This window comes from Scheffersomyces amazonensis (assembly GCF_036850825.1).
Source record: "Scheffersomyces amazonensis strain UFMG-HMD-26.3 chromosome Unknown RJT21scaffold_1, whole genome shotgun sequence".
NCBI classification, from domain to species: Eukaryota; Fungi; Ascomycota; class Pichiomycetes; order Serinales; family Debaryomycetaceae; genus Scheffersomyces; species Scheffersomyces amazonensis.
Window position 1 is genome coordinate 2,042,773 of NW_027042741.1, and position 20,748 is coordinate 2,063,520.

Consider the following 20,748-nt stretch of genomic DNA (forward strand, 5'->3'; position numbering starts at 1 on the left):
GATGTTAGATATTTAAATATATATATATTGTGTGTGTGTGTGTGTGTTTGGAAACCCTATAAATATGTAAATAAGTGTTCAAGCTGTTCAAGTATATTCTGTTTGGAACTTTCATCTTGTAATTGCTGCAAAATGCGAATAAATTGGGTTGCAAACTTTTCCATACTCTCCACTTCAACTCGATTTTTTAGTTGCTCACTTATCTTGTAAGCATTGGATATAAGATCAGTCGGTAAACCAGCAAGCTTGGCAACATTCAATCCATACAGATTATTGACGACTCCTTGGACCAAGTTATATAAGAATATGATCTCTGGGAATTCTCCTTCTATATCTTTATGAACCTCTTTAAATCCCATATGATAATTCTTGACTTCAGGATGTTTATCCTCTAGAACATGAAGACTGGGGAAATGAGTAATGAATAATACTAAAGGTTTCTGTTTACATTCGACCAAATAATTTAATATGGAATACGCCAAGGCAATCCCATCAATCGTACCTGTTCCTCGTCCGATTTCATCAAGAATAACTAAAGATCTTGAAGTTAATTCATTTAATATAGTACTACATTCCAACATTTCTGTTTTGAATGTGGAGTTCCCTCGTAAGATATTATCGTGAGCTCCCATTCTAATAAATATGGAATCAAACACTCCTATTCTAGCGAAATCACAAGGTATATAACAACCAATCTGGGCCATAATCACCAAAAGAGCAACCTGATTGACATAAGAACTTTTCCCACCCATATTTGGACCAGTAATAATTAGAGCTCTATCCTTATTATAACTAATATTAATATCATTAGCTACAAAGTTGGTAATATGAGGTAAATTTTCAATAATTGGATTTCTCCCCTTCTTAACTTCAATCACTTGTTCATCGACTAATTCTGGTTGACAATAATTTGAATTCAAAAGACTGGCAGCTGTGAGCGATAGCAAACAATCAAATGTTGATAAATGATTGACTATCCTCCTGAAAAAGACGTACTCTTTATCAATCATACTTAAAAAGTCATTAAAGGCTTCGTCACACTTATTCAAATGTAACTCCTGATGATATTCCAACAATTTAAGCAATCTTTGAGTCTCTTCAGTTCTGAATCTTGAAACTGTAGTGGTTCCATTGACTCTAAGAAAAGATGCAGGTAACTCATCTACCTGCTTACCGTTCCTAACTTCAATTAGATAAGGTTCATTGTTCTTTGTTATATACTGTAATTGAGGTCGTTTAAGAAGTTTTTGAATTCTTATCAATTCTTGACCCAAAAGTTCTTCAACTTGCTTTATTTCATTTAATTCTTCTTCTATTCCGTTCCAGGGTGAATAGTTAGGATTGAAGAATTGTTTCTTTTGTTCATTAATATCTTTAGACTCATTCATAAGATAAGACGTATTTATCAATTTCAATAGATCTTCTACAGTACTTTCCTTGGACATTGCCTGCAAGTCATTAATTATTGTCAATAGCAATTTCGATTTGAATTTCTTATTAATATCTTCAATCGATCTGTCAAACTGATTCACTATGTTTAACACATCATGGAAACAATTCAACATTTGGTACAACTCTCGACGAGTAATCTTATTAATCCCACTTGAACATGAATAATGAACTTTCATTAGTAAATGTTCAAGATCTACAGTTTTACCGAGTTTATCCAATTGATTCTTTAATGCATCTATCACATGGGAGAACTCGCCTCTTAAATCCTCAATAGAATGCAGACGTTCTCTGATTTTATGAGGTTCTACTAAAGGTCTAGATATCCATTGTCTAAGCATTCGGCTTCCGAATTTGGTACGTGTATGATCTAATAACCATATCAAAGTACCATGATTTCCAGTTACTTCATCAGTATTCTTAAATATTTGTAAGGTTTCTATAGTATTGGCTGGTAATACCATATATCTATGAGAATCAGAAAATGTCGATATATTCGTAGGAATAGTAAAGATGGATGTTAATTTGAATTCCGACAAGTAGACAATTAATTCATAAAAGCAATTTTGAATGGAATTAGAGAATGTCACTGTATAAAAGTCACTTAATTCTTGATGCTTACCCTGTTCTAACAATTCAAAGCATTCATATAAGCTTTCTACTATATCCAGATCTTGTTTAGAAGGCTTATGAGTTATGGCTATATCATTATTTATAATGTTTAATACTTTCTTAGTATCGGTAGATATATCATCAGTATAATTTATGACTATTATCTCAATAGGATTCAAATATGTTAGTCTAGTCTCAAGCTGTTCACGGGTTAAGATATCCTTAAATTGATCATAGATAATCTCACCTGTTAAGGGTTGAACCGCCACTAACGCATACTCATTATGAGACATTTCATTAATACATACAATATAATTTGTATTGGTCAGTTCCAGTAATCCAAAATTACTTCCACTAGCCACTATTTCATCATCCATGTATGTTCCCTTAGTATACACTCCTGTAACTTCTCTTTTCATTAAATCAGATTTGCTAGACTTTTCAATTGACTTCACAATGGCTGATTCCACTTGTTTGATGACTCCTACTTTATGACCATGTTCTAAAATTCTCTTTAAATTGATATGAAGTCTATTATCAGGAAATGAACAATATGAAAACTCTTCCTTAGATCCATCGTCACCTCCTTGGATATACATGATATTCAAAATTTGGGAGACTTTGGCTGCATCTGATCCAAAGGCCTTATATTTATACCCTACTTGAAATAGTAAAAGTTTGTCCTTATGACTCTGTTTGAATTCTATGATTTGCTTCTCTAATGGTGTGAAGGTTGTACGTTTCTTCTTAACTACAGGCTCTGACTTTATAGGCAGTTTCCGTTTGACACTTCCAGTCCTGTCTGTTTTCTTCACACTATCTCGTATACCAACTGACTTATCATTGTCCCTGTTAAAGGAAAATTTAGAGATACTGGCATTCTTAACTATGGGTCCATTAGTTGCTGTGGTATGGGTGGTTACTGGAGCTTCAGAGCGGGCTTTTTTAGTCTGAAAAAAATGACTGATAGCATGCTGTTTCAGCCTTACCGAACTCATTATGTAAACACTTGTCAACTCTTCTTACAATACTTAAATAATGCCCTTGTATAGTATTATACCCTATATAAATTATGTACTTTGTCTATAAATTTTTCAAAAAAGCGCGTCATAGATATTTCTAGGCCGCACTACCGTATCACCTAACCCGACTGAAACTAATACTATTAATTTTAGTCAGTCGTAAACTTTCTGATGAAGGACTAGGTTGTTGAATATGCTGGAGTACTGTGGTGGATGATGCTGAGCGTGAACTGTCGGTCATAAAGCTGGAGGATTGACTAGTTAACGTACCTGACGATCTAGTTTTGCGTAACGCGGATGGTAGTCCACCACCACCACCAACACTTTCTTCTTGTCGAGAAGGTACTGGTGGTGGTTGAGGTGTTCTATTCCCGCTGGATGTGCTGTAGTGGGATTGTAGTGAGGGTCCTCGACGTGGAATATCCAGATTTATTGAGCCATTACTACTGTTATAGGCATGATGAGTGGGGGTATTGAAATTGCTATTGTTATTGCTATTGCTATTATTACTGTTAATATTACTGTTGTTGAATGCTAGCTTAGCAGCAATAGATGCAGATGACGATCTTCTCGATCGAGTTTTGATGCTCTCACTTTTATTGCTGGGTGAAGATTTCTCCGGCGATATTGATTTGGATTTGATTGATGTAGTTCGTGGGACATTTACAACTTGTGGAATATTTACTACTTGTGGAATAATTTTAGTAGGGCTAGCAGTAATTACTGGCCATTGATTGTTTTCTTCAATAGATGTACTTACTGATGATAATTGATATGATCCCTTGGAGAATGATAGGCTCTTCTTACGAGAGTGATTCGTCGTGGCTGTTCCTTGAATATGTACGGGTGAAACATTTATAGAAGATGTGCTGGAAACCATCGATACGGGTGAATGAGGGCCTCCATCGTCATTGTTTGTAGTCCTCACAGATGGTGAAATTGTAATTGATTTTAATGAAGGAGGTTTGGTGGCCGATGCTTGTTGTGTGATTGGAGTATTGGGAGCTCGTGGAGATGCATTGATGGGATTAGGAGGTCTATAGTTGTATGTATTTGATCTAGTTCTTGTAGAACCAGCCTTGTATGATTTGCCTGATGATGTAGATGTAGATGTCATATCAGTTAAACTAGTTACACCAGGTAATGACTGAGAATGGGCACGTCCTGGAGCCTTTATATCTGAAGTTCCAGCATTTTCAGCATAGTCCTTTAACAGAGATTGTGACATGGGTACTATGGGACTAGCTAGAACTTTATTTTCTGATAATGATGATTGAGAACGGTTGGCTGAGCCTAGATTTATAGAAGAAGAATTAGAAGAGCTTATGTCCGTCAAGGATATAGACTCTTGGAAATCAAAATTGAATGTGAATAATTCTTTCTTCATGGCTTTGAATTTGGTAACGAAATCTGAACTTGTAGTATACTCCGTTGCTATCCAACCTTTATTGGTTTGAATCAATTCAAACTCCTTTAATTTGGCTATGGCCTTTTCCCTATCTTTTGAGCTCAGGATTACATGACGATATAATGATTCAATGCATTGATAATTACCATACTGGAATGCTAAATGTAAACAAGTGTTTCCTTCGGAGTCTTGGATTTCCCAGTCAGCTCCGAATTCAAGTAATAATTTAACTCCTTCTTCCCATCCTTCTACACAACTATATTGAAGTGGAGTTCGTTTGAATTCACCACCAGGGTGATTCAACCATAATCTACCAGGGAATTCCTGTAACAAGTAATGTAAGGTTTGATAATGTTTGTTTAAAATGCAAGTATGTAACACCGATAAGCCATCAAAGCTTAATAAGTCCAATACATTATATTGTCGGGTGAGACCTTCCAAATTATTATTAATGTAAGATATTAAATGGAAACATATTAGATAATGACCATAATAGGATGCATAATGAAGATTGGACCAACCATTATGATTAGGATCAGAATTCAACCATAAGTCAGGGAATCTAGTGATTAACCGTCTGGCAATCAAGAGGTTCCCCTCCATCACCGCGTTCCTGATTCTATCCAGGGGTTCCAACATATGACTATTATCACTACAATGGATTTCTAACAGGCTAAAATTGTTGGCAATTGGTAAATAATTACTATTACCACTTTCTCAGTGGTTTAGACTAACTTTTTACTTAATCCTATTGCTGTAATATTACTAAACACTACCTGAAATTTGCTGTATTAAGCGTCAGTAGGGTCAGTTTTTTGCGGTGGGTTTTGTTTTTTCGCTATAATTGTGGGCGAGCGTACCTGAAATGGGTGATGTTTCCCGATTGGGACTAATTAGCAAACTGCGAGAATGAGCTAAGGTTAAATCTGTAGGTGACATATTTGACGTTTAAAGTTTAGTGGTACAAGTCCGATTATCAGTACTTAACAATTAGTGAGATCTGGGAGATCTATATAGTTGCACACATAGCATTAGCATTAGCGGGTACACTGAAAGTTTTTCAGTAGAGTAAGAATTATTGTGCCACTAATAGATAAAAGGGGGGTAGAGATAGTGGACGCATAGATCTGAGATTTACGGGGTAGATACATCTTATCATATAAGGATTATGACATCGGATTCGCTTCGGATCTTAACTATCTCGGATGTGCAGGGTAATTTCCATGCCATAACTGAGTTATATAATCGAGAACTCGAAAGGGGGAAACCCATTGATATTATTATTCATAGTGGGAACTTTGGACTCTGGGATTCGGGAACTATTGATGACTATAAAGATCTTAATTATCTTAAACAAATCGTAGCATTTCTGGATGTATTAAGTCCTGATCTCGTGGAGGCCTTGAATGATTTGAGTTTAATATCGAACTCCACCAATCATAATACCATACCATCCAGTAGTACTAATGGATCATCAACATTTTCATCATCAAGTCATGGTGATGATTTCCAACAATATCGAGCCAAATTATTAGAGTCTAATAGTTTAATTAGTCAATTACCATTATATTTAACTGGAGAATTCAAATTTCCATGTCCAGTATATACGATCTTTGGACCCTTAGATGATCCTAAAATCATTAATAAATTCCATACTCAGGAGTATAAGATCCCCAATTTGTATTTAATCGATCATTTGCATAATTATGAAGTTCAAACTCCATTACCTAATCAACCTAATATAAAATTATATGGTATTGGAGGAACTTTAAAGATTCACAGTTTATTTGATAATGGTAATATTAATTATTCATCTATTAGTGGTAAAGTAGGTGAATTATGGATTAGTTTAATTCAAGTAGCCGAATTATACTTGAATGTTATGAAAAGTACATCAATTGATCAATATAGTAAAGTTAATGATAATACCATAAATATATTTATAAGTCATGCACCTGTGGTTAAGAATCCATTATTAGAACATTTAGCAATTATAACTAATGCTGATTTCACCATCTCACAAGGATTACATTTTAGATATCCTGTTATGGGTAATGGAATGAGTTTTGTTGATAGTTTAGGTGGATCAGCTGGATATATAGAGAATTATCGTTCAAAATTTTCTCGATTAAGAATGATCTTAGGAGAATTATGGTTAATTATTAGAGATGAAATAGCCGAACTTTTACAAGAAGATAATGGAGGATCTAATGATAGAATTAGAAGTCTTATAGAATTGGGATTAAGTTTATTTGATAAAATCCCCATATCAATTAATGATTCAATTGATAAGATTGTACCATTAAGTTTGAATTCTTCAATTGATATTGAAAATGATGATTCTTATTCAAGTAAGAAGATTCTTAAGAAGATTAATGATTATTATTTCCAGGCATATTATAATTTATGGCATTTTAATTTATGTGATCATGTATCAACTCCAAGAACAGTAAATTCGGATAATGAATATAATTATATGATATTTAAGTTAGATTCATTAGGAGATTTTAAGTTGGACTATTGTAGTAGTCAAGGATTTAACTTTAATTTCAAGACTCAGAATGAGCATGCTGAAATCATAGGAATTAGTGAAGATTTAATTGCAGGTGAAGAATCTTACGAATTTGATTATTCTAATGACTACAGTAGAAAGAAACTTGATGAAGAAGATATCGATCATAATGGTGGAGGATCTAATGATGAACTTGTTGATGATGAAGCATTTTCTCGAACAAGAAATCTCTTAAACTCTACCAGTCGATATTATCGAGGGCCAGGTCCATCATTGCGGGGAGGTAGAGGTAATAGTCGCGGAGGAGGGTTTGGTAATAGTAGAGGCAATGGTAGTGGATCTAGGGGAGGTAATAGAGGATCATATCGAGGATCGAAATTCAGAGGTAGAGGTAAACCATAGTATAGAACCTCAATTACAGTACAGTCCATGTTTTTAATAGTAATAAATAAAATGTAATGATTTATTAATAGTATAACTTAATATAATATATATATAACTGTCAGGAAATGAAATATGGCGTATAAAACTGAAATCTATTATACATGAAGAAATGATATGAATGCATTGGAAGTATAAAAACTAATGATGTTCGAATGGTAACTTTTGTCCAAAGATAACTGGACCATCTTCCTTAATTCTGTAGAAAATGTAGAACCACATAGTAGCACCTAAAAATTTAGAAGCCCACTTGACTTTAAAGTCAACATGGGGCTTGGCAACTGGAGCGTGACGAATGTATTTGGCTATATGATGACCAGCCATATTGTTTAAGTATGTAATATGGATAAGTTTAGCTTCCTGATAGTTTTGATGGGTTTTATTAGGGAAAAATTTATAATGTTGAATTAATCACTTTTGGTTGGTAGATGGTCACGCGCAAAATTGTCACGTGCTGACTCACGTGCATTTGTTTACCCTTACTCAGCGAAAAATAATATATTTTGTTATCACGAGCCCAATTTTGCAATCCTAAAACAATTACTCCAAATTTCGTACATGTCACGTATATTATAAATAAAATAAATAAAATAAATAAAATAAATATAATCTTATTTTCATATATGTCATATATATATATCTGAAAAATTATCTTGTTTTCACTTCTTTGAAAGTAATGCAAAAATACAAATGCACAAGTTGCGCATTCAGTCATTTGACTAATCAATGCAATCCTTCTAGAATGCAAAATGTATTGCTTTTATCTCAGAAAACTATATTTTGATCCTTTTCCAAAAAACAAGGATGTGATTGTTACTCTTGTGCAGAATAGCAATTCATTACCATATTGAACTTATTTTTTATAAAAAAAAATCCCTTTATTCCTCACGCTGTAGTACACACGACGTAAATTCATCATATACCAAAGCCATTATACTCTCAAACTTGGAATTATTCTTCTAATACTATAATGACCTTTATTACGCACTCTCTGTGGTAACATAGCTTAGTCTTTTGTAATGGTAAATTAGTTTCGCAAGAAAGCGATCTGAAGAACTGCAAAATATTCGTTGATCTCACGAGATTTATTAATTAACGGGACAGCAACTATCAAAAATTAATAATTTAAACCATTATTTGGTATCAATCCATTAGATTCAACTAAAGGATGGTGGGAAGCACTTGGTATGTCCTTTTTTTTCTTTGATAGTAGTAAAATCTAGCAAAACCTTTTATAGCATTATGGAAGATTCGCTCTTATCCTTAGGGGGTTGTGACAGGCAGACGCTTGTAACTAATTATGAACCTTTGAAAAATTTATTCCCAACAGCATTAAGTTGTTCAATATCATGTAAATAATCATTACAAAAACATTCTTCTGTCAATGGTTCTTTTTGGTAAACAGTTCTATGTATACGCCTTATTGATGAATGAGTGCTGCCAATCGTAGATAACAGATTTAAATATTTGACCCACAAATTCTCCAATTAAGCATCAGGACTATCCGTATTTCTTTATAGTCAGGATTGCAATTATTGGAAGAAATTTTGACAGTAAAATACTTCAAAATTAGAATTGACAGAATTATATCGTTCGGATGCTTCACAGGTGGACCAATATGAAACCGTTGGCAATAATTTGAACTGTAAACAATTAGATTTCTGAATAGGTAACATAAAAAGTTCAATACTATTTGATCTGTTTTATTTAAGTTGGATAGAATTGTATGAATTTAAATGTTCGTATGTCAAAGAGATAGTTCCGAAACTTGTCTTTGTAGCGTTTCTTGATGATTTTAAAATACGATTTAGCACAATCAAATTCCAACTTTAAATGTATTTCGTTGATTTCAGGATTCTATAGCATCACCTTCAGCTTATTTAACAAAATAAAATTAATGTGGTAATCAAGTAACTATAAAATGTTGTTGTCGACCAACTTTTACCCATTAATTTGTCACCTCCTAAGAATTTCTAGCGGCAAAAGCTGTTAATATTACATCAATAAATAGTTTTTGAATAAAAACACTTTGCCTTATTCATTTGCACAATCAGGTTGAATATGAAGCTCATCATTTGTTAGGAACTTGATTACCATGGAATTCCGTCCAAGGACAGTAGTAAAAATGTTCTTTCTAATTATATTTTCTAGTGATCGCTAGTAATTGACTTACTTCAATTACGATAACCCCAAGAATTTTATTTTTAACTAGGTAAATCCAAACAAAGAAGTATTTAGCAAATAAAAATTTACCATCCAACCACCATTGGCTCCTTAGAAATTCTGATCGACGTTAGTTATCAGTCCTAATATCAATTGTGAAAAGACGGTAAATCCTTTCAAAACAGGAAATTCCTGCATATATCAGTTAATGCAAAAAAGAGAAAAAATCACAACAATTTTAATATCGCCAATCTTTTGGTGAAACTAGAGATTAATAATAAAATTAAAGGACAAGGAATAGTACAAAGCAAGTAACAGGCGTATATGTTTATTTAATTAACAATATCTTTTATGATCTACATTTTTAAAGCAATAAATGTCACATGTAAAGGTGTACAAATCCAATAATACTTTTTTGAGCGGTAGAAATGGGCCAGAACTGGCTGTGAATCGATCAAAATGTCGTTCACTTATAGTAAATCCCACTGAAGTGTTAATTTACGAATACACTTTAATACTTATTTTTTTTTTTGGAGATCGATTGCTATATATCTATTGACTTATGAAGGGTAATTTCAAATTTCTCAAACTTTGGGTCGAAAATTGCTTCCGTTAAGCTCTCGCCCAATTGATTCTTATAGTAAATAAGGTAGTCATTATAGTTTAAGTCATTAGAAAAGTTAGAAATTAATATTGTACAAATTTAATAAATATATACACAATCCAAGATAATCAACTAACAATTGACCAGCTTCGTTAATTGATTATTTGGACTGTTTGCAAAATAGTCTCCAGTATAAATTGTCTTTCAATTTAACTTTCAACAACGTTTGTCTTTGATATTTTTGTGGAATTTTATTAAAGGGAAAGTTTGACTTCAATAATAGAAATAACCAAGTTCATTAACTTGAAGCGTTTGTTTCGTAATCAGTAAAATTCTATAATCGTAAGACATAAATTAAAAATTAAGTAGCTAATAATACAATAGGAAGTTATTAATTTTTGGGAATTTTAAATATACTGGTGAAGTAATACATTGGAATGAATGAAATGGCTCATTATCTGCTTATAATGGATAGACATCGCTTATTTCAACAATATAATTAGGTAACATGAATCGTTAATTAATTGGCAGTATCTCCGATACCGCTATTAGTAGTTGTAGAACTGCTGCCAAGGGAACTTGATGAAGGATTGAATCCATCTTGTTGATCATCTCTATGAGGCCCTAGATCTTTATTAGCATCTCTCTCATGCAATCGATAATGCCTTGTCATATTTGATTTTACACTGAACAATTTACCGCAATCAGGCCAAGGACATTTAAATATCTTTTCACCTGTATGGCTATAATAATGAGTTTGTAAACTTGATGGACGCTTAAATTGTTTGTTACATATTCGGCATCTATTTCTTTCTGCAGTTTCCGGAGTCATATCATGAACAGTAGCAGTGTGCCTCCTTTTTCTCGGTTTCTTTATTGGAGGTGGTGGCATTGTCGAATATATTGGATTTACCATCGGTTGTTGAAATTGTTGTTGGGCATGAGTCCTATTACCGGGTCCAAGTGGATTAAAATTAGGTATATGAGAAGCAGAATTCGCACTTCCACCAACAACTGATGATATTTGCTGCAGCTGCAAAACGTTTTGCGATGATTGTACATCAAATATTTGAGGCTGTTGTTGCATCTGTAGCCCCCCATAATACATAGCTTGATTATTATAATTATTATATGGATTAGGATTGCCTACCATAGGAGGAATAGATGAATTTAGGTAACCATAAGGATCTGAAGGGTTGGTATTCATATTGGCAGCTCCCGAGCTACCAGGATTGGAAGTAGGCGTTGATACAGCCCCAGGTGCGCCGCCTAATATTTCAGAACTAGGGGTATTATTTTGGAATGCGCTTGAATTTTGTGACTGAGAAGGATACGCACTACCCTGAATATAAGTGATTATTGATGGTTGTGTAGCCCCGACACTGCTAGTATTATTAGAAATTGATTGAAGTGAAGACGGAATTCCGCTTAAACCAGACATAGGAACAGGCTGTGGGTGTAACGGTTGTTGCAGTTGTATTTGGTGAGATTGTAAATGAGAATGACTTGGTAGATTTCTTTGAGGTGAACCTTGATAATTAATAGAATCCTGAATGGCATTATGCAGTTGCTGTGATGTCTGAATACCCAAACTCGATAGGCTTTGAGATTGAACTATGGGTTGAGCATGTGAATAGTTAGAAACTTCGGGCTGAATAATTTGCTGAAAATAGGAGTGATGATGTAGTGGTTGTTGTGGAATAGGGGGTTGTGAGAGCCCATCTTGTTGTTGTGGAGCTGGTTGTTGAAACTGCGGTCGTTGAATTTGGTTCGCATTAAATGAAGGATCCGGGTACAATTGCTGTTGTTGAAGTACCGGTATCTGTACCGGTGAATGATGATGTGATTGTTGTTGATAATTAGATAGTTGTTGCTGTAGTTGATAATATGAAGAAGGATCTTGAACTCTCGTAGTTGTTTGATCGAGTTGAGAAGATTGCTGCTGTTGTAATTGATTTTGTATAGGCAGCAGATGCTGCTGTTGTTGTTGCGCTTGATTACCAGAAGGATTTGAACTCGTTTGGTTGGAATAACTTTCATTTGACGAATTTGGTATGAAGGACATAATTAGTTATCATTTCATATTTGTAGATTTCTTTTTAGTGAAGGAATGTAGTCTATAGAACTTTGAATAAAACTTGTAAGAAAGAATACTAAAAATGAATTAGTATTGGAACTATAATACCCTTTAGATATAAATTGATTTAAAAAATTAAATTCAACCAAATCTTGTTGTGATCACTCACTATTAATTAAAGGTGATCTCTATCAGTCAAATAATAGCAAATTATTAACAATAAGGTAAAAGAGAAATGAAGTACTTAACTTTAACAAAAGGAAAGGGTAATAAGGAATAAAGGATAATAATAATTTAGAAGAAACACAACTTTTAGAAGGACCGATGCTTTTAGCTGTAAGTTAAAAAAATTAATGAAAGGTTTTCTATTAACAACGATCAGGGAGATATACTAACCATGTAATTACAAATATATCTTTAGTGTCAAGGGCAATTGACCTTTTTCTAATTTTTTGTTGTTTTATTGTGGGTTGTAATTAGAAAATCTTTTTTTTATCTGATGGTGCTTCCCCTAAATTCTAAATTTGGCTAAATGTTGCAATGAACGATGGTAGCAGACTATTCCTTCACGTAAATGTTGCTATGTATGAGGGTATAATGAATATAGTTAGTTTAAATTTTAAAGTCAATTTGATATTTGTTAATAGTTATATTTAGTGGAGATGAAATCGACACGGACCAGACTAATAAACAATTAAATGATTTTTTTTTTAAAAAAAAAACAAACGAAGCAATATAATTGAACTCAGCCTACCTGATATGATAATTATTCAGAGTCCAATGTGATTGATATAATTCTTGAAGCCCTTGAAATAGTTATATCGTTGTTGTCTGAACAGAAATTGGTGATACAGGAATAAAAATAAATATTTTCTGACTAGGTTAATTGCCGTATTAATTGGGTAGTTTTATTTTTTCTTCCTTTATAATCTCAACCAGTGAAAAATAAATCTTTTTTTAGAGGGGGTGAAAATGACAGCTCCGAAAAGGGAAAACAAAGTCTAAAGGATGAATTGACAATGTAGTAAAAGAAATAGATGGATAATGAATGAACTGGACAAGTTTATGGAGTAAATATGTTCGACCAACTAAATTCTGGAAATCTGATTCAATTTATATTTACGTATGTATATTTTATTCGAAGACACCTCAAACCAAAACAACAAAATGCAATATAACGACTTTTTTTTCTGGATTCTCTTTTTTTTTTTGTTAAAATCGTAGATCACTATATGAATAAAAATAAAAAAAACAGAACAGTAAAACAATATTCAAGTCGATTGGGATTTGTTGGATTCAACAACATCCACTAGAGACAAAGTAATCAAATTCGTAATAAAAATATAATTATATATATATATTTCCAATTGAAATTATGGAACGTATATGGTAGCCGTGTGTTAATTTTTATCATGGGGTATAGGAAAAATCAGGGTTTATATTTGATATAAATACGACTAGTTCAACTCCATCAAAGAATTATCATGAGTTTTCTAAATTTCTGATTTTTAATATTTTTATTTTTTTTATTTTTTATGGTCTTTACTCTCTTGCACATTATTTTCTAAGTTATTATTATTTTATTTTATGTTTTGTTAAAAATTTTATTTTTATTACTGGCAGTAGCTGCTGCAGTACAGCTGCAGTAAATGTTACTTTTCCTATTAACTGTGAGGTTGTAAGCTGAAAAAGAAATTATTTTATTGTTTAATTCCAATGATTTTTTTGCGACAAGGAAAATTATTAATTTTTTTTTGATTCAGTTTTTGGCGTAATGTTATAGTAGAGCTAGGGTATAGACAAAGTCTAAATATTAGATGAAAATCTTCTGTTCTAATTTTAAGATTAATATCTGCGGGTTCAATTTTTCTTGCAGTTGTAGCCGCAAAAGTACTATTAGGAAATATTGCAACTTAACCTTAATTGTTTACCATAGGCAAACTTTTGAATGCCAGATAGGTAACCAAAGGATTTTCTCCGTTAGAGGAAATAAGAATCGTAATTATTTACTCAAGTTGTAATGATGTTAACGGATAATTCAAGACAGGAAATATGCTAGAGAAGCAAATTGGCTCATTTATACACGGAGAAAATAAAGCAATACAAAGGTAAAAAATCATATGCAGCTAAGGATTTAAAAAACTAAGAAACCCGACAATAAATCAAAAACGATTGATATTTCTTGTCTCTTGGAATTTATGCTATAATCGCCTGAGGTGGAAGACCATTCAGACAAAGACGACAATAAAAAAGGAAAGCTTTATCACTTCTTTGTACATAATCAGGGTGATGTGGCAAGGAAAAATCTCTATGTGACAAGGAACATAAGCACTGCGAAGCAAAAAGCTATAACCAAAATGGCAGCGTAAATGTCATCAACTCAAAAAAGGGTGTGTGGTACCTTGTAACAAAAAATTCTGGCACTTCTCGGTGGCCATACGCACCATAAATAAAAGAAAACAATCGAATAAAGAAAGATCTGCAAAGATTAGCGTCTTTATAAATGAAATAATATTTTAATTCTATGCATTTCCGCAAAAATAATTTCAAGTTCTTTTTTTTCTTCCGTTAAACTTTCTGATAGCAGAGGTGTTACTCCACTGTGTCAAACTCCGTTGCAAATCGTTTTTAGATTTTTTTTTCTGTTCAATTCTTTTTTTTTTCACTATTCAATAGATTATGCTGTAAACAAAGATAGATTAGATTTACCAACTAAAATTATGACTAAGCACGTTTATATTATTTGCAGATCAAATATTATCATTACTTTAAATGGTCTTCTATTCTTTCATAAAATCTTTAAAGTGATTTTAGCTGATATTTATTTGGTTTCTAGACCAACTTTTGGCAATCTCTCTAATCAACTCAAAAATAAAATATGGTACAGGATGATCGGAGAAACGAGAATTTTATGACGCAATTCAATTGCAGGTAAGTTTAATCCCATTGCATAAAATTTTGTGCAGTATTTTTTAACTAAGAAAAGCTTAATTAGTTATTTCTTTTTCTTTGACCTAGAATTGTGCCTAAAAATTGGGCACACCTCTATAAATTCCTTCAGTATTTCTTTTTCAGTAGCATTCTCAGCATCACTGTAACGTACCAAAAATTCACTTACATATATGAATATATTATTTGCTGGGATCTGGTCATTGAGCTATCAATGTTACTCGGTTTTTGTTCAGCATTTTCAATTCACTATGGGACTACTCTCATTTTAAGTGCTCCTTTCTTCTATAACAAATTAAGTATGCACCGTACTTAAAGTATTGGAACATTAGCTAATCTTAATAAACAGTGATAAACAGTGATAAATCAACATATGTATGTTCAAAACCATGTAACTTACGTTGGATGTATGTGGCTAGCGAAATCGAAGTAAATGTCCATCATTATTTTTTGGTCCAAGTCTAGTGGGGTGCGGCCAGTGGACGTTTTGTTTATTACGAACTAAAAGAACAGCAAATGCTCGGTGCGGGCCGGCGCCTTCTATCGTTACGATTTCTGGACGATCCTACAATAAGGCTACTTTCTGTAATTGTTTTTGTACAAGTTTTATATGCTAATGGATATTTCATGTCTTTGCAACGCTTAACTCTTTTTAACTTTTTAGCTCTTTTTAACTCAGTTGATCTATATTTGTTCTTTTGCCCAATTCAGTACGGGATTATTTTATTAGGTCGCGCAAAAATTAAAGCACTGTAATGATCGGCGTCATAAGTACATAAACTAGTAATTACTTTTTATGTGTAAGTTTGAAACTGGTTTCTTTTTAACTCGCCGGCTAGACCAAAATACGCTCAATGTCCTAGTGGAATTCAATTTCCATGACTCCCAAAGGCTCCTCCAGCAAATATACAGGGAAAATAAATCTGACCATAGTCATTTAGTGTAAGATGCTTCTAATTTAAACTTCCTATTTATTTTAGACCAAAACAGTCATCAGAGAGAAGTAAAAAAGGCAAAATATGCATAAATGGTGTTAAACGATAGATTTTAATCATCCATAATCTGTACTTCAAGAGTCTGTACTTCAAGAGAAATCTTTTTAAGTAAAGTAATTAAAGTAATTTGCAATTAATTAGGATTTGTTTATTTTTATTGCTTTTTCATCTTTTTTCTTAAAAAAAACTGTTCAATTTTTTGAAGCACTCTGTAACACGATGGTTTACAAAGTGAATTTAGATGTAATGATATAGGGCTCTACTAAAATATGGAACATGAAACATGAAACAAGTCTGTACTGGCTGTCCTATACCGACCTTAATTGAATTTTTCTAAAAAAGAATTAAGTGAAGAATCCAGCATATATTGAAGATAACGCCAACTGCACAAATAGTTGATTCCCCTTGCTGTCAATTCTTCTATTTGTTCGTATTCCTTAGTTAACGTCTAGATCTAGTGCATAATGCGTTAGCTTTTATGCTAACAGGGTTCTATTACTTCGTAGATAGTAAACAATTTCAACACAAATAATAAAATTATAAATGCGATATATCCTAAAAAATAACATGAGTTTCAGTAACAAAATATCTCTACTCGCTTGACTCTGTGTTTATTTTACTAATTTGACCGAAGATCGTGCCAGTATTTTTCTCCAAATTTCTGATTTATGTGGAATGATCGTCAACTGCAAGTTCAACCTGAGTAGCCAACTAACCTTGTTTCCTCCATTAGCGCGTTGTGATGGTCGATCTTAGTTTATGTTTTACTGTTAGAGGACCACGATCGGCTATACAGTAATATTTGCATGTACTGAGAAAGTAATTTCTACCGAATTTTTCCAATATTTGATTCGCTCAAAATCATTTTTACTTACTACTTCTAACTACTAAGACAATGACATTCTCGAGAATCCAGATTAGAATAGCTATCTCTTCAAAATTCCAAAATTCTTACTTATTCAGAATATTTGATTCTTCTTAAAATATCTTATTATTATCGGAAGATACTTTAACCGAAGGTGTAAACCTTCTCTATTAGCAGCGCATACACGCAGTTATGTTTAAGATGATATACATCAAGCAAGAATAACAATAATAAAAGGTCACTCCCTGGAAAAATTTGCGAAAATACCTAGCCCCAACTCGGCTCGAACCGCATTCACTAAAAATTGCTCTTATAGAGTACTTATAAATATCCTGAAACAGGAGGTGTGGTGAATTACGAGCAATTAAAACTCCTAAAAATTGGTTCCTTATTTTCTAAAGATTTACAATCTCTTATCTTCAGTTTTTTTTTTCGCTCCTAGATCAAGTACAAAAATAGAATATTTTCCCAACGTCTAACTCATTTCATTTAAAAATATTTAGTGATATTTTGTCGTAATAGACAAAGTAAAAAGCAACTACCCCTCTTTTTTTTGTTAACTATTACGAGAGTTCGCACTGTATTGTCATTTCGGCTTTCCAATAATTTCTTTTCCTTATTTTATCTTATTATTCTGTAGGTTGATGTGAGAGTCTTTGCTGTTCAAAATTTTTATTCAAGCCGATCTACAACCTAATTTAAAGTGCAGTATTTGTAAGAAACATATTAATTATCTATTTCCTAAAAGGTATAATTACTATCAAACATCAACTCTGCTGCTTGTGAAATAGTAAAAGGTCGTATCTTGCGATGAACCCTTCATACATTCTTCGGAATGAATTCCGAAAGACCGTTGCATGTCATTAAGTACCAATATTAATTTCAGTTTAAAGGTACCAGTTCATGTGCAATCCTAAACATCTCTTAGTGGGAGAATATCTCTCTGATTAATTGAATACCGTGTGATCTATTCATAGTGTCAACATATCAATCGTGCTTTTTACAGATGTAATTCGTAAGGTGTACACTCAGTAAATCTCATTTGTTGTTTAACCTTTATTTGATTCAATTATAATTAAGGGGACAACCATTTCAACCCCAGCAACCGTTTCAACCCCGGCAACCGTTTCAACTCCCCTAGTGTCTATGTTATTCCGTCTTCTATTTTCTAATTATCGAACTCGTAATGTATGTACTCATTGTTAGGATAATGAGGCTTTTAGTGGCATTCAATTACGGTAGTCTACATATAACACCTTTAAGTACAACAGTACATAGATTTCCGTCTTATTAAGAAATTCCTGGAATTTGTGTAAAGCGGATATATCATTTGCTCAATGCATTTTATTTATGAATTTTGAACAAATATTAAATTACAAATTCCATGCATTGAGTCGAACTTCTAATTACAGCTTGAAATTTCTGTACATATTGGGTGTTGTATTACCAACTAATCTGTCTCTTTAAAAGCGTTAACGATTAATTGACCGATATATACAATTAATCCCCGACTGTTACTGATCGTCAATTCCAAAAATCTAAAGGATCATAATATAAATAAGCAATGTTGATCTTTTAATTACGATTGATACTAATTACAAGGATACTTCTTGCCGAGGGAGTGCAGTTTTGTGTCATTTAATGAAAACTTCGTTTCATTTTGCTCTTTCTTTTTCATTCCCCCTTTGACAAAACCCTACCATTACATAAACAGTCTAACCTTTATTTTAATCGTATCTACTTGTCACAAAATTTAGTCGTATCTACTTGTCATATAATGTTAAAGCATAGAATCAAACAAGAACCAATGATATTTATGTTATGTTTGGTTAAGGCCTCCCGTATACATAATTTTTCTGTTAACCAGCTCAAATAATCGATTATTCTTCCAATTATAATTGAGAATAATATGTACCATCGAAATTCTAACCACATCCTAGCCCTTCCGGTACAAGCGAAGCGAAGCATTTTTATTACGTCAATAGACTGTTCAAATGCCACTAAAGCATAATTAAAAGAAAATAAAAGGTGGCTGGTGGTACTGCACATAATCTATTTATTGTTTACTTTTCTTTCGCAGCCAACCAGCAACCAGCGCACTAAGAGCAAAATAAAATATATATAGAAACTTTTATGAGTACTTGCAGATTAAATGCTGGATCAATGACTCAAAACGTAACCTTGATCCGTGTCTTCTAGATCATGCAAGTTATTAATAGTTATGTTTACTTTACATATATGCATTTAATTAATTTTTTTGTGACTCTCTCCACGAATCACTGCCCTTAACTGTACAGCAATATTCTAAAGAGGTTAATGAACCAGCATAAATCAATAAAACAAATCAGTCATCAAGCCATTTGTTTATTTATGGAATGCAAGGAGGACTGATTTAAATCAATGGGATCATTCTGAAAAGGGGTTGGTAGAATAATATAAATACAGCTCAAATTCTTGATTAATCTTTCCTATTTCTTTCTTCTTTCTTTTTATCTTCTATTAATCAATCACAGTTGGAACAATCTCACTTTCATAAAAGTTCTTTAATTGATTAAAAGTTACATACATAAATATAAACAACATAATGAGATACTCAACTATATTAGCTGTTGCTGCATCATTGATAAATCGTTCTTGTGCCTACTATGTGCCATCAGAACCATTTTCTACTTTAACTCCTTCAGCTACTTACTCAGGTGCTACCACCGACTACACTCAATCATTCGGTATACAAATTGAAACTTTAGCTTCTTCTTCAGCTACCGCTGCTGCCAAGAGAGATGTTAATCAAATTGGTGATGGCCAAATCCAAGCTCAAACCACTTCTACAGCCCAAATAATAAACCAAATTGGTGATGGCCAAATTCAACACCAAACCACTGCCACTCCAGCAGAAGTAGTTGCTCAAATTGGGGATGGTCAAATTCAACACCAAACTATTTCCACCGCACAAGTTATTAACCAAATTGGTGATGGTCAAATTCAGCATCAAACTACCTCAACCGCTTCTGTTGTCAACCAAATTGGTGATGGTCAAATTCAACATCAAACTACTCTTACAACTTCTACACTTTCTGGTGCTTCTCAAATTACTGATGGTCAAGTCCAAGCTCCAACTGAAGCTGCCGCTGGTGATAGTGCATTCCCACAATCTTGTCTTACTACAAACTCATTAGCTATGACTTTGAATAAATCTATTTTAACTGATTCTCATGGTAGAATTGGTTCTATTGTTGCTAACAGACAATTCCAATTCGATGGTCCTCCACCTCAAGCTGGTGCTATTTACGCTGCTGGTTGGTCTATCACCAATGATGGTTTCTTAGCCTTAGGTGACGCTGATGTCTTCTACCAATGTTTATCCGGTGACTTCTACAACTTGTATGATGAAAATGTCGCCGCTCAATGTGAACCAGTAAAATTAAAGATCATTGATTTGGTCTCATGTTAGATTATTATAAAATAACCACTTTTTAAAATTCTTCTCGTTATTATTAAAATTTCTGTATAGGTTTGGGTTTATATTTCAAAATAAATTAGTTTTATTAGAATAATTTCGATCAGTAAAACAAAATGAAAGTTTACAGAATATTGCAGGAATCCTAACTATTTAAGATTCCTTAAATCACTGTATATCTAGTTTAAACGTTT

General features: G+C 32.9%; 6 protein-coding genes across 6 annotated transcripts; 2 read left to right on the forward strand and 4 right to left on the reverse strand. All coding sequences in view use genetic code 12, as the record gives it.

Moving 5' to 3' along the window:
- Positions 1 to 9: 9 nt before the first annotated feature.
- On the reverse strand, positions 10 to 3,100 carry MSH3 (mismatch repair protein). Its single transcript, XM_064880766.1, has one exon. It carries the CDS (start codon positions 3,057 to 3,059, stop codon positions 57 to 59), a length of 3,003 nt encoding a protein of 1,000 aa, XP_064741305.1. The 5' UTR covers positions 3,060 to 3,100; the 3' UTR covers positions 10 to 56.
- RJT21DRAFT_117621 (uncharacterized protein) lies at positions 3,101 to 5,290 on the reverse strand (the record flags this gene model as incomplete). Its single annotated transcript, XM_064880767.1, has 1 exon — positions 3,101 to 5,290. A coding segment is annotated over exon 1 (1,928 nt), but the record flags the coding sequence as incomplete, so codon positions are not given.
- A 61-nt stretch (positions 5,291 to 5,351) lies between these two features.
- On the forward strand, positions 5,352 to 7,433 carry RJT21DRAFT_117623 (uncharacterized protein). The gene has a single exon (XM_064880768.1). The coding sequence runs from the start codon at positions 5,660 to 5,662 to the stop codon at positions 7,403 to 7,405; it is 1,746 nt and encodes a 581-aa protein (XP_064741307.1). The 5' UTR covers positions 5,352 to 5,659; the 3' UTR covers positions 7,406 to 7,433.
- Positions 7,434 to 7,830, reverse strand: RJT21DRAFT_117624 (uncharacterized protein). The gene has a single exon (XM_064880769.1). It carries the CDS (start codon positions 7,766 to 7,768, stop codon positions 7,586 to 7,588), a length of 183 nt encoding a protein of 60 aa, XP_064741308.1. The 5' UTR covers positions 7,769 to 7,830; the 3' UTR covers positions 7,434 to 7,585.
- A 2,901-nt stretch (positions 7,831 to 10,731) lies between these two features.
- RJT21DRAFT_111689 (uncharacterized protein) lies at positions 10,732 to 12,276 on the reverse strand (the record flags this gene model as incomplete). Its single annotated transcript, XM_064880019.1, has 1 exon — positions 10,732 to 12,276. One exon carries the CDS (start codon positions 12,274 to 12,276, stop codon positions 10,732 to 10,734), a length of 1,545 nt encoding a protein of 514 aa, XP_064741309.1.
- A 6,996-nt stretch (positions 12,277 to 19,272) lies between these two features.
- PIR1 (beta-1,3-glucan linked protein) lies at positions 19,273 to 20,711 on the forward strand. The gene is made up of 2 exons (XM_064883225.1): positions 19,273 to 20,084; positions 20,142 to 20,711. Exons 1-2 carry the CDS (start codon positions 19,682 to 19,684, stop codon positions 20,546 to 20,548), a joined length of 810 nt encoding a protein of 269 aa, XP_064741310.1. The 5' UTR covers positions 19,273 to 19,681; the 3' UTR covers positions 20,549 to 20,711.
- Positions 20,712 to 20,748: the final 37 nt, after the last annotated feature.